The 12,040-nt window shown below is 41.4% G+C and overlaps 1 protein-coding gene across 1 annotated transcript in view; it reads right to left on the bottom strand.

The window, feature by feature from the left end:
• Positions 1-12,040, bottom strand: part of TINAG (tubulointerstitial nephritis antigen) — a 106,629-nt gene that overhangs the window by 40,293 nt on the left and 54,296 nt on the right. Inside the window, exon 5 of the mRNA XM_040349841.1 lies at positions 3,564-3,687. Within this exon, the coding sequence (XP_040205775.1) occupies positions 3,564-3,687 (124 nt within the window). The remainder of the gene's footprint in view (positions 1-3,563; positions 3,688-12,040) is intronic.

Raw genomic sequence — 12,040 nt, 5'->3', positions numbered from 1 at the left:
ACGGGTTTCCAAGCATACACACGAATGTGTTTCTCGTTAAATAAACCAGCCCGACGAGGAACACGATGAGGAAATTGAGACTCCCCAGGAGGAAAAAGAGAACTTTTTCTCTTTTTTTCTTGTCGAGTTCCACGACAATTTTCTCAACGAAAAACATACACACGACCATTTTCCTCGGCAAAAAAGCTCTGCCACCAAGTTTCTTGATGGATTCTGTCGAGGAAAATGGTTGTGTGTACGAGGCCTCAGCCCTTTGAAAAAAGTCAGTGAATAAAATGCTGCCCCAAGTGTAGCTGCACGGCAATCTGTATTGACACAACACATTGGGGGTTATTTACGAAAGGCAAATCCACTTTGCACTGCACTTAAATCTAAGGGGTAGATCTGAAATGAGGGGAAGCTCTGCTGATTTTATCATCCAATCATGTGCAAGCTAAAATGCTGTTTTTTTTATTTTCCTTGCATGTCCCCCTCAGATCTACAGCGACTGCACTTCCCAAGTGCGCTTTCAGTGCAAAGTGGATTCGCCTTTCGTAAATAAACCCCATTATCCTGGAGGTGTTGCCAAGGATGTGTGGGACAGCCAATTGCCCAGCTAAGTGATCAGCTGAGATATATGATAGGCCTTTGACATCTTTATGTTTGTAAGTCATTATTGTATGTTTGTAATGTGTTTTATAGTAATACAGTATGCAAGTTCCCTTTTCTTTTCCCAATATCTGAGGAACCACAGGATTATCATTCTCAGTGTATGGGAAGACTCTTCAGAAGGAGTGGTGCATTCTGAACGATTTATGCCGAGCATTTACTGTGTGGTGAGTGAGACTCACATAGGGTGAGCACTTGAGGTGATTGCTTGTGGAGTGGGATAATCACATCATCTTTCCTGCACGATTGAAACAGCTATTTGTAGTCATATTGTGTGACACTGTTACATGAACATTTTAATGAACTTTAACACTTCATGCTTTGAATTTCTATCATTGTTTTAGAGCCCTATGGAATCTATTAACATTATAGATATATTTCTTATAAATGGAATTCTATATTATTCTTTAGGTTACAGAATTTAGGTTAATCTTTTTACAGTGCAGCGTTATTAGAGGTTTATTAGTCGCACTACATTATTTACAGTAGATAGAAACCAAAGTGAAGCAGATTTTTCAAAGGAATTAAAATGAAAGGACATTTAATGTGAAGGCTACCATTGCTGACATACTGCTGAAAATACTAATAGACTGGTAGTAATGCTGATTAAGCTACTAGGTGTTATACCTGGTACGTACGATAAGTTATTTTTTTTTCTTTCAACTCAGAAAGCTTTAGCCCAAAGGAGCTTGCAGTAATAACCATGCAGTGTTATTACAGTGATCTCCCCAATGTGCCATTGCGTTCTGCCCCCGCCACCAGAATGCATAGGTCAGCGCTCAAAACTATTGGCTTTAAGCGCTGATTGGATGGCGAATAACTGCTGGTTTTCCAGCATGCTTCTTTGACAGAAGCCGGTCATGAGATTGACTTCTGGCATACATTGACCTGCACACACAGGCCGAATGCCGGACAGTTTTTACTGTACCAGCTGATTTTGGCTAATGTTCAACTTGTGTGTACAGGGATTTACTGTCAAATCTTCATTGAACAAGCTGAGTTTAGAAGCTGATTGGTTACTATGAACAGCTCCACCTGATTCTCTGGGCACCAGTTTTAGTAAATCTCCCCTTAAGTGTTTAACAATACTAAAGCAGTGTGGCAGGTATCTGATAGGGAAGAGGGCATTCTCCTTGGGCTACTAAGGGTCTTAGATCTATGGCACACTATCAATTCTGTTGGTGGAGACAATTCACCAACAACAAAAATAAAAATATGTGAAGCGCCCCCCTCTTTTCCAAAAAAATACAATGTAATGTAAATACAAAATAAATAAAATAAAGTAGTGACCCCTAGTGGGAGTATTGCATATGATACCAAAAATATATTATATGTCATAATAAAAGTGGTATGTGCAACCAATGACCTCTAGTGGGTACAAAAATTATAACACATATATCAAATAACATTAAAGTGGATGTCCGCTGAAAAAAAAAATATTAAAAGCCAGCAGCTACAAATACTGCAGCTGCTGACTTTTAATATTAGGAAACTTACCTGTCCTGGAGTTCAGCGCCGTCCGCAGCAGAGGACGAGCGATCGCTCGTCACTCTGCCTCCCCTTCCCGCCATCCTCGGTGAGGGAACCAGGAAGTGAAGCGCACTGGCTTCACTGCCCGATTCCCTACGGCGCATGATACCTGTCTTTAGACAGGTATCTGCACCCCCTCCCCCTGAAAGGTGTCAAATGTGACACCGGAGGGGAGGAGGGTTTCGATCAGTGGGAGTTTCACTTTAGGGTGGAGCTCCGTTTTAATATGTACAACCAGTGACCTCTAGTGGTTACAAAAATTATAACACATATACAGTCCTGATCAAAAGTTTAAGACCACTTGAAAAATGGCAAAACATCATATTTTACATTGTTGGATCTTAACAAGGTTCCAAGTAGGTTTTTTGCCATTTTTCAAGTGGTCTTAAACTTTTGGTCAGGACTGTATATATATCAGGCAAAGTCCATTAATCCAGTGATATCTTCTGGAAACCAATGCTGTCCACACACAATCCAATGGTGAATGATAACAAATGAGTGACTTAACACCACATGGACCCTCCACCGGTTACACCCAGAGCGGCCCCCAATTGGACCAAGTAGCACCTTCCCCTTTGGGGTCTCAATCCAGGATCTTTAAGCTCCCAATAGTAAACTTCTCTCATATTTGATGGCAACATAACGGTAAAAAAAGAACTCGCATAGTGTAATACTGTAAAACATTGATTGCTCATTGCACTCATCTGGAGCGGCGTTTTTTCTTTCTTCATTTGTTGCCTTGGACTTTGCATCATTTGATCGCCAGCTCAGACGTGCTCATCAGCTTGTCCACTGTTCAGTGTTGATCTCATCATCCATACATCTTATCCTCAGAATACCAGCCTGTTTATGGATATCACTATGCCTACACCAGCAGCAGCAGAACTGGGATATAGTAGGACCCTCAAGGCGCCTTCAGAAAACCCATAGCTATGACTAAGCACTAGACCTCTGTGCGAAACTCATCAGCTTTTTATATCCCACTGATTGCTGTGCTGTGTTTTGTAGTGCTTTTTATCCTTTTGCACCAATAAAGGCTACCTTTCAAGGTTGATTTTGGTGTGCGGCTGTCCATATATTCCTTCCATTGATTTATGCTCAGAATCAAGTCGACGCATGCTCGCAAGCATTAAGCTTCATTTTTCTCAGCACATCGTTGTGTTTTACGTCACTGCGTTGGACACGATCAGATTTTTAACCAATGGTGTGTAGGCAAGACTGATGAAAGTCAGCTTAATCGGATATCTGATGAAAAAATCCATTGGTCCATTTTCATCGGATGAACCATTTGTAGGTACAGGGCTACGTAGAAGCTGAGAATTCTATTCTTACAATTTATTTACCTTTGCAATAAATAATATAATGTAATAAAGTTTATATATTACTTGCTGTTGAAAATGCCCAGGATGCTGCACAATTCTTTTGATCCAAAGGCCTGTGAATATACTGAGGCCATTTATACGAAGAAAGAAAATACAATGGAAAATCCTCATCCAATGGCACTCGAACCTAAGATAAAACAGGCAGCTGTTTAGAAATCAAGGTTATGATAAAGAAACGTGATTGCTTTGCAAATCAGCAATAATAGTCACGTATTGCTGTCTGTAAAGTATTAGTAACCCAAGAACAAAAATTTTATATATTGCACACTTACCAGCCATTAGATGTGGTGACTTCACTAGTTTTCTTTTCTTTTTTAAAACCAAGTATATTTTGTGCTCATACAGTGATTTCTCTTGTTTGGTCATTATTTTCTTGGCACACAACATGCACCATGAGACATACCATTAAAGGTGTTATTCTAACAGCCATTATAATAACATTAGTATAAAACCCAATTCACAAATACTGTACAGGTCATAAAAATATGATTTGATTCAGACTGGTGTTAGCTTCTATTGAGCAATGCATGGAAACAAGCCTTTAGAAGTAGTGTCATGTGACAGTGTTTTCCTGCTATCCCAGATTGTTCTAAATGTAGCGCTAATTAAGTTAGGTTGGCATAAAACTTCAAATTACAAATATGACAATAAAAGTGAAGTGAAAATGTCCACATAAATACATAAATATATAAATACATGTCCATATGTGAAAAACACGAATAGTGTAAAAATACAAATCTGACTATAGAATGGTCCAGCAATAATATTGGTGAATTCCAAAGCCTGGTGATAACTTCAAAGAGGTGCTAGAGTTAAAGGAGCGTTGAAATGAATTAACGTGAAGAGAAACCACCACCGATAGGTAAGGGTCTTACCAGAGAGTTTGAACCCAGGAGAACCTACGTTCAGATGAGTCAAACAGAGCTTTGTGTGGTAAAACCACGATGGAACCTGGGCAATCCTATATGTGTCTGCAATGGCTGTAGCAAGAGTGACCAAATGGCAGAGGAATGGAGTATACCACAGACGAACATAGCTGGTTACCCGATGGTCTCACAGGACATGATGGTCCAAAAAAAATCCTGGACTGTTTTTTTTTTTTGGACCATCATGTCCTGTGAGACCATCAGGTATACCATATTTTGCATGAATCCGCAGAAGTATTAGCGGATATGCACTTGTATATGCGCAAGTGGAATTTGCTATTGGGATGCCCTATTCCCCTGCGAATCTGGGCTAATATATGGTCATCAACTTTCAAATCCTCTAAATGTGTAGCCCAGAGGGAAACAGCAGTGAAAATTAATGTTTTGGTATAAAACTCCCAAGCGCATTCATCAAGTGAATCCAGCCCTCTCTCCTAAAGCCTCGTACACACGGGCCAGAATCTGTCTTGGCAAGAATCTCCTGCTGCCCAAGTGTACAGACGCTCCTTTAAAAAGAACCGCTGTTCTTTTGTAAGGCAAGAACGCGGTGACGTCATCGCTTACGACGAGCGTGCTCTCGTAACATTCGCCGCCGTCTTGCTGCACCCTACCTATGCCTAGGAAGCTACCGCGCATGTGTTAAAGTAATTTCGAGCATGCACGGGTTTCCACGGCGACAGGTAAGTATACAGACGCTCAAGTTTCTCGTTTGGAAACAGGCCGACAAGAATCTCAGGGTCAGGGTCTCTATTTTTCTGGGCAGATTTCCAGACGAGAAACCTTAAAGCCTTGTACAAGCCTGTTGCAGTTTGAAGCAATTGCATAACCTCAGACCAGAATGCCTGTATAAGTGAACAGGACCAGAAAATATGAAAATGAGAGCCTATGTCTGTACCACATCTCCAACTCCTAAGCCTAGTAAACACGCTTGGTTTTCTCGGCAAGAACCAGCAAGAAAACTGCTGGCAGAACTGCCGAGAATACCGAGCGTGTGTACGAGGCTTAAGAGTTGGAGATGTGGTACAGAGATAGGCTCTCATTTTCATATTTTCTGGTCCTGTTCACTTATACAGGCATTCTGGTCTGAGGTTACGCAATTGCTTCAAACTGCAACAGGCTTACCTCTCCCTCTGAATCCATTATTTACTAGGTCTCCCATTCCCAGGTATCTCAAAATCTGTCAAATGCTTGACCTCATGCATACTCTTGGCCGCCAAGAGGGCTATACCATTGTGCTGGCTGTCCACTACTTCTCCCTCTCACATGTAATTTCTACAACTAGTTGCAGAGGTTAGGAAAATTGAATATCTTACAGCCACGGTTCATGACACAGTATCTCAGTTTGATAAAGTTTGGGAGCCTTGGGACCGCTTGTGTTATGGTCAACATGAGAATTGAAAGTATTTTGTATTCTTTGTATTATCCTTTTGTAGGCCCCTTCATTGTGAGCTGAGAATTCACAGATATATACCCTGTATCCTTTGCTTTTGCCCTTTGATAATTATCGATGATACATATGCAGACCATAATAGAAAGGTTTTTATATTGCCATATGTATATTTTCTCTAAGCTTTTTATAAATATGTCACTGTTTACCTGATGTATGTTTTGTCATGTGAAAGTTAAAAATGTCTTGTTACACTATTTTCTTTTTGATCTAATAAAAATTACAATTATAAAAAAAAAATATAGTTGATTATTATTGACCATTTATTTTCTCAATAAAAATAGTAGCTACATAGTGTGGAGTGAGCGTGTGAAAATGCTGGCTATCCATTTAGAGGTTGGTTTACTAAAGTAGCACATTTTAAATACTGAATCAGGTTTGGCAAAAAAAAAAAAAATTATATTTCTTAACACTATCTAGGTATTGTGCAAAGGCTAGGATACATATATTCCTTAGTAGTCCAGACACTTGAATCAATTAACTCAAGGGATTATCTCTTGGTAATGTGAGAAATATATCAAGAGATACATTGAAATGTTTTACTATTACAAATCATAAAGCGCTGAAAGGATTTATATCCACACAGGTGACAACGTGCTCCAACCCCCCCCCCCCCCCCGCCCCTTTGTGGTTAGACTCCTCAGATTGTGTTTTTTGCACATTTAGTATATATTAGCATTAGCACTTTACTATTATTCAATTAAAGGGGATCTCCACCAGAAAAAAAAATTAAAAGCCAGCAGCTACAAATAGTGCAGCTGCTGACTTTTAATATTAGGGCACTTACCTGTCCTGGAGTCCAGCGACGTCGGCAGCCAGGGCCAGATTAAGAACATCATGGGCCTGGTGCTGAGGATTTTGGTGGGGCCTTTTATAAATAATAAATAAATGCGTGGCAATGACATGAACGCAGCCCGGCCAAGGCAAGTGACCAAAGGCACAGAACCCAGAAGGAAGACCGGGTGAAGATGGAAGTGCCCGGGCCCCGCCTGATTCATCACAGCGCAGCACCGGAGGGCTCAGTCTGAAAATTTAAGTGTACACTAATGTGCTAATATGCTGTGCATACTTGTACATTGTGGAATAACCTACCCCAGGGCCTCTAAAAAGTAGTAATGTCAGAAAAGTTTGCTACCGCTTTATTATCACAGGATCCCAGGAGCCTCTCATTGGGCCCCCTACTGACCCAGTGGCCCTTGGGCAGTGCCTAAGTGCACAGTTGCCAACATTTAAAAAATATTTTCAGGGACACTTTTTTATATAAGTGCTGTATTTAGAGTAGCTGAGATCCCCGATGTTCCTCTATACATCATAGTAGTAATCACAAAATTAAATGAGTACTAATAATGGGGCAGAACAAATATGAGAACTGAGATTTCCTTTATTGAACTAACAAAAGTGTGTCTATTCTAGAGCTGGTAACATTGAGGATATTCAGTATAATTTTAAAAAACTGTTTTTGTGGGTAAGCGACATAGGGGACTAGTATGGACGGTATATAAGTGGGAAGTATGTGCAGGTGAGGGAGAGGAATGTGGAGGGTCTAACAGTGGGCACTATGTACAGGAGAGGAGTGCAAAGGGTACGGCAAAAGGCACTATGTACAGGAAAGGAGTGTGAAGGGTATGACAATGGGCAGTATGTACAGGAAGAGTGTGGGGTTTGACAGAGGGTAGTACGTACCAGAGAGAAGTGTGGAGGGTATGATGGGGCAGTATGTACAGGAGAGGAGTGTGGAGGGTATGACAGTTGGCAGTATGTACAGGAGAGGAATGTAGACAGTATGATAGTGGGCACTATGTATAGGAGAGGAGTGTGGAGGGTATGACAGTGAACACTATGTATAGGAGAGGAGTGTGGAGGGAATGACAGCGGGCACTATGTATAGGAGAGGAGTGTGGAGGGTATGACAGTGAGCAGTATGTACGGGAGAGGAGTGTGGAGGGTGCGACAGTGGGCACTATGTACAGGAGAGAAGTGTATGACAGCAGGCACTATGTACAGGAGAGAAAAATATTGCATTTTTTTTAAATTGTCGCTCTATTTTTGTTTATAGCGCAAAAAATAAAAACCGCAGAGGTGATCAAATACCACCAAAAGAAAGCTCTATTTGTGGGAAAAAAAGGACGCCAATTTTGTTTAGGAGCCACGTCGCACAACCGCGCAATTGTCAGTTAAAGCGACACAGTTCCGAATTGCAAAAAGGGGCAAGGTCCTTTAGCAGCATTTTGGTCCGGGTCCTAAGTGGTTAAGCACCACTGTTTTTTTTTTTTTTTTTACTTTTTGCTAAATAAATGAAAAAATATAGAAAATATAGAAAATATTGAAAAAAAAAAGTTCTTCTTTGTTTCAATTATAACATTTTGCAAATACATAATTGTTCTTCATATATTTAGGTCAAAATCTATTATGCTACACACATTTTCTAAAAATATCTCAAATCAGTGTAAATTATTTAGTCTATGTGAAAGTTATAGAGTCTACAAACTATGGCATATTTCTGAAAATGGATCAATCCTGAAAACAGGCAGTCCAAAGTATTTAGTAGGAGGCACGTTTTTTGAAGTTGTAATTTTTTTGTCATACTTTTTTGGAAAATGAACAAATGAATAAATGAAAAAAAACATTTTTTTTTTTTTTTACAAATACGGTCACCAGTGCAGGGACACTGACTGGTGACAGCGCAAAAAAAATGCAGCCGGTGACAGATCACATTGCTGCACAGCTCTGCGGCCTTGAGCGGGGCGCAGTCCAGGAGGACGTTATATGACAGATCGATGAGAGGTCCACCCAATCACCATATTGTATCAGGCTGGGTGGGAACTGGTTAATATCTCAGTAGAGTTCCCCTTAAAGTGGGCAGATATTGTGCACATAGTCCTTTAACCCCTTCCTTATCGAGTCATTGTAAAATGACATCGGCAGGAATCCTCCTCCCTCCGGGTGGACGTCATATGATGTCCTGGGCGGCCACGATGTCCACTGGGCACCCACGATTGCCCGCAATCATGGCAGGACCATGGATCTGTGTGTGTGTAAACACACAGATCCATGTCCTGTCAGAGATGAGGAGACCGATGTGTGTTCCCAGTACAGAGGAACACAGATCAGTCTCCTTCCCTTGTGAGTCCCCTCCCCCTACAGTTAGAATAACTCACTAAGGAACATATTAAACCCCTTGATCGCCCCCTAGTGTTAACACCTTCCCTGCCAGTCACATTTACACAGTAATCAGTGCAGTTTTATAGCACTAATCGCTGTATAAATGTGAATGGTCCCAAAAACGTGTTTAAAGTGTCCAATATGTCGTCGCAATGTCACTTGTAAAAAAATAAAAAAATATAAAAATGCCATAAATCTATCCCTTATTTTGTAGATGCTATAAAAATATTGTTTTTTTAAAAAAAAATTAATCTATTAAATCAAAAAGTAAAAAAATATTGTGTTTTTTTAAAAATTGTCGTTCCTCTTTTGTTTATAGCGCAAAAAATAAAAACCACAGAGGTGATCAAATACCACCAAATGAAAGCTCTTTGTAGGGAAAAAAATCATTTGGGTACAGTGTTGCATGCCTGCGCAATTGTCATTCAAAGTGCGACAGCGCTGAAAACTGAAAATTGGTCTGGACAGGAAGGGGGTGGAAATGCCCTGTATTTAAGCGGTTAAGTGGGAGGGAGAAGAGAACAGTGTAGGAGTCCTTGTGATGTACAGGCATACCCCAGTTTTAAGTACACAATGAAGTGTATTTACTAAAGCTGGAAAGCGCAAAATTAGGCTCACTTCTGCATAGAAACGGATGAGCTTCTAACCCCAGCTTGTTCAATTAGGCCTGGTAATAAAACCTGGAAGCTCATTGGTTTCTATGCAGAAAAAAACATGCCATGTGGATGCTGCGAGGCGATCCCGAGTCTGGCTCGGGGATACCGCTTTTGGTCCTGAAATCTAACCCTGAGCCAGACTCTGGAATATCGCCAGGGGGGTTAAGAGGCTTTAATTCAGCTTTAGCTTCCCTTTGTTTTGGTGAAAGTGCAGGTATGAGATATCCACATGTAGCACCCTCTAGTTAGGTAGGTGCTAGAGTGAGTATTTTTTCTAGCAGAGTAGGAGAATTTAGGCAGGCCTAGCTGGGGGCTGGGACTGTTTGTTTTCATTCTGGGCTGGGAGTGGCTCAGGGCAGGGCTGGGTGATTCACAGGTAGCATCACTTTCACCTCCCTCTTCTTTCTAGAAGGTGCTAGAAAGAAAGGAGGAGAGGATAGGTGGCGCTGCCTGGGATATTCTAGAGCCTTGACCAATCCCCAACTTGGATTGACAGGGGGTAGGCTTCTTTAAAAACCCAGGGTCAGCCCAGCTGGGGAGGAGTTGTTGGCTGGAAGAGCTGGAGTGAGAGTGTGGAGGCTGTCATGGCCCACTGGGAGCTCCCCAGTCTGGGGGGTGACCCTGTGCCAGGGTTTGGGTGCACCCAGGAGGAGTGAAGAGATCCTGGAAGAAGAGGCACACATGAGAAAGCAAGGAGAGGATAGAGGGAGAGAACACTGCTAAGAGACTCCAGGGAGGACAACTGGTCGCAGCCAGGAGGGCTGGTGAGTGGAGCATAGTCGGGAGGACAGAGGAGGCATGCCCGAGAGAACTGGGAGATTGCAGTTTGAGATGGGTGCAGAACCAGAACGAGGACTGTGGAAAAGGCAGTGGTGAGAGGTCATTGCAGACAGGCTGGCTGGCAAGGCCTGAAGAGAGCTATCTGGAATTGGTAGCTATGCAAAGGACAGTTATCACACAAACTATTTCAACACCACATGGGCCTGAGGTCCCTGTTTGCAAAAGGCAGTTCACTAAGACCTAGCTGAGTTATATTTAGGCTTAACCATTCGGTTCTAGCTAGTCTGGAGGAGTAACAGTCCAACAAGTGAAGTGCTGGAGGAATGAAGGCTAAGAGCAAGTTGTGCTGAATATTCCTGGGCATCTCATAATTTCCTATTCCCATCCAAGTTCAATCCCTTCAATAAAAAACAAAACAAAAACAAAGCTGTTCTATGTCTCTGAGTGCCTGAGAGATGGATGTCGGCTGGGCAGGGGGACAGGTGAACCACAACATTCAGCAACCCTCAAGGGGTCATGGCTACACATACACACACACACAGGGCAGTTGCCAAGTTTCAACAAAGCTTCAAAAGAGCATCACTAAAAGCTTCACCAAAGCATCGTTGAAGCTTCACCGAAGCATTACAGAAGCTTCATCAAAATACCACTGAAGCATCAAAAACACATAAAAGCATGGCACTTTAATGTGTGTTGAAGCCGAAGCAAGTGAAAATGAGCCCTAAGATAACCATTTTATTTAGTGACAGGAGCTTTGACTGGAGTACAAAGAGCTTTAACAAAGCATGTTCAATAACATGTTTAGAAGCAAGTGTAAACAAGCCCTAAAAACATAATGTGAGTTCTAATTCTTTCTTACTCCAGCCAAAACTAAGAAATAAGTTTTGTCTGGAAATATACTTTAAAACAAGGTTGTATCCAATATTTTGCTATTTAAATGTAGTCATTCACTTGTTTTTATAAAAAGCACATGTAAACTTAATTCATGAAATTTGACCTAAGCACATATATTTGTAGTGTTTTCTAATCTCTTTCCAAAGCCCTAAGGCCCCATACACACGATAGAATTTATCCGCGGACCGTTTCCGCGGATAAATCCTCTAAAGTGGGGGTGTGTGCCTTTCCTCCAATCAGCTGTCACAAAGTGTTTGCCAAGGATCCACACCCAGTGCTGAACACAAAGAGAAAATCTCTAACATGATGTGCACTTTCTAAAGAATATAGCAAGCTGAAGATGTACATGTAAAACGTATGTGGGAGAATTTGTTTCATCTCTGTGTATCATCTGAGGCTGTTCTCTTCACTGGGTATTTGTGAGGGTTTACATCTACTTTAAATATTTTTGAGTTCTTGTCTTTCCTTTGATCGTGTAACATTAATGTAGAAGTGACATGGGGCCAGATTCTGATACATTTACGTTGCTCCACGGCAGCGTAACGTATCCCATTTACGTTACACCGCCACAGGTTTACAGCGTAAGTGCCTAATTAACAAAGCTCTTACCTGTAA

This window comes from Rana temporaria, chromosome 4, assembly GCF_905171775.1.
Source record: "Rana temporaria chromosome 4, aRanTem1.1, whole genome shotgun sequence".
NCBI classification, from domain to species: Eukaryota; Metazoa; Chordata; class Amphibia; order Anura; family Ranidae; genus Rana; species Rana temporaria.
The sequence above is the reverse complement of the archived record's forward strand: the minus strand, read 5'-3'. Positions and strand labels throughout refer to the sequence as shown.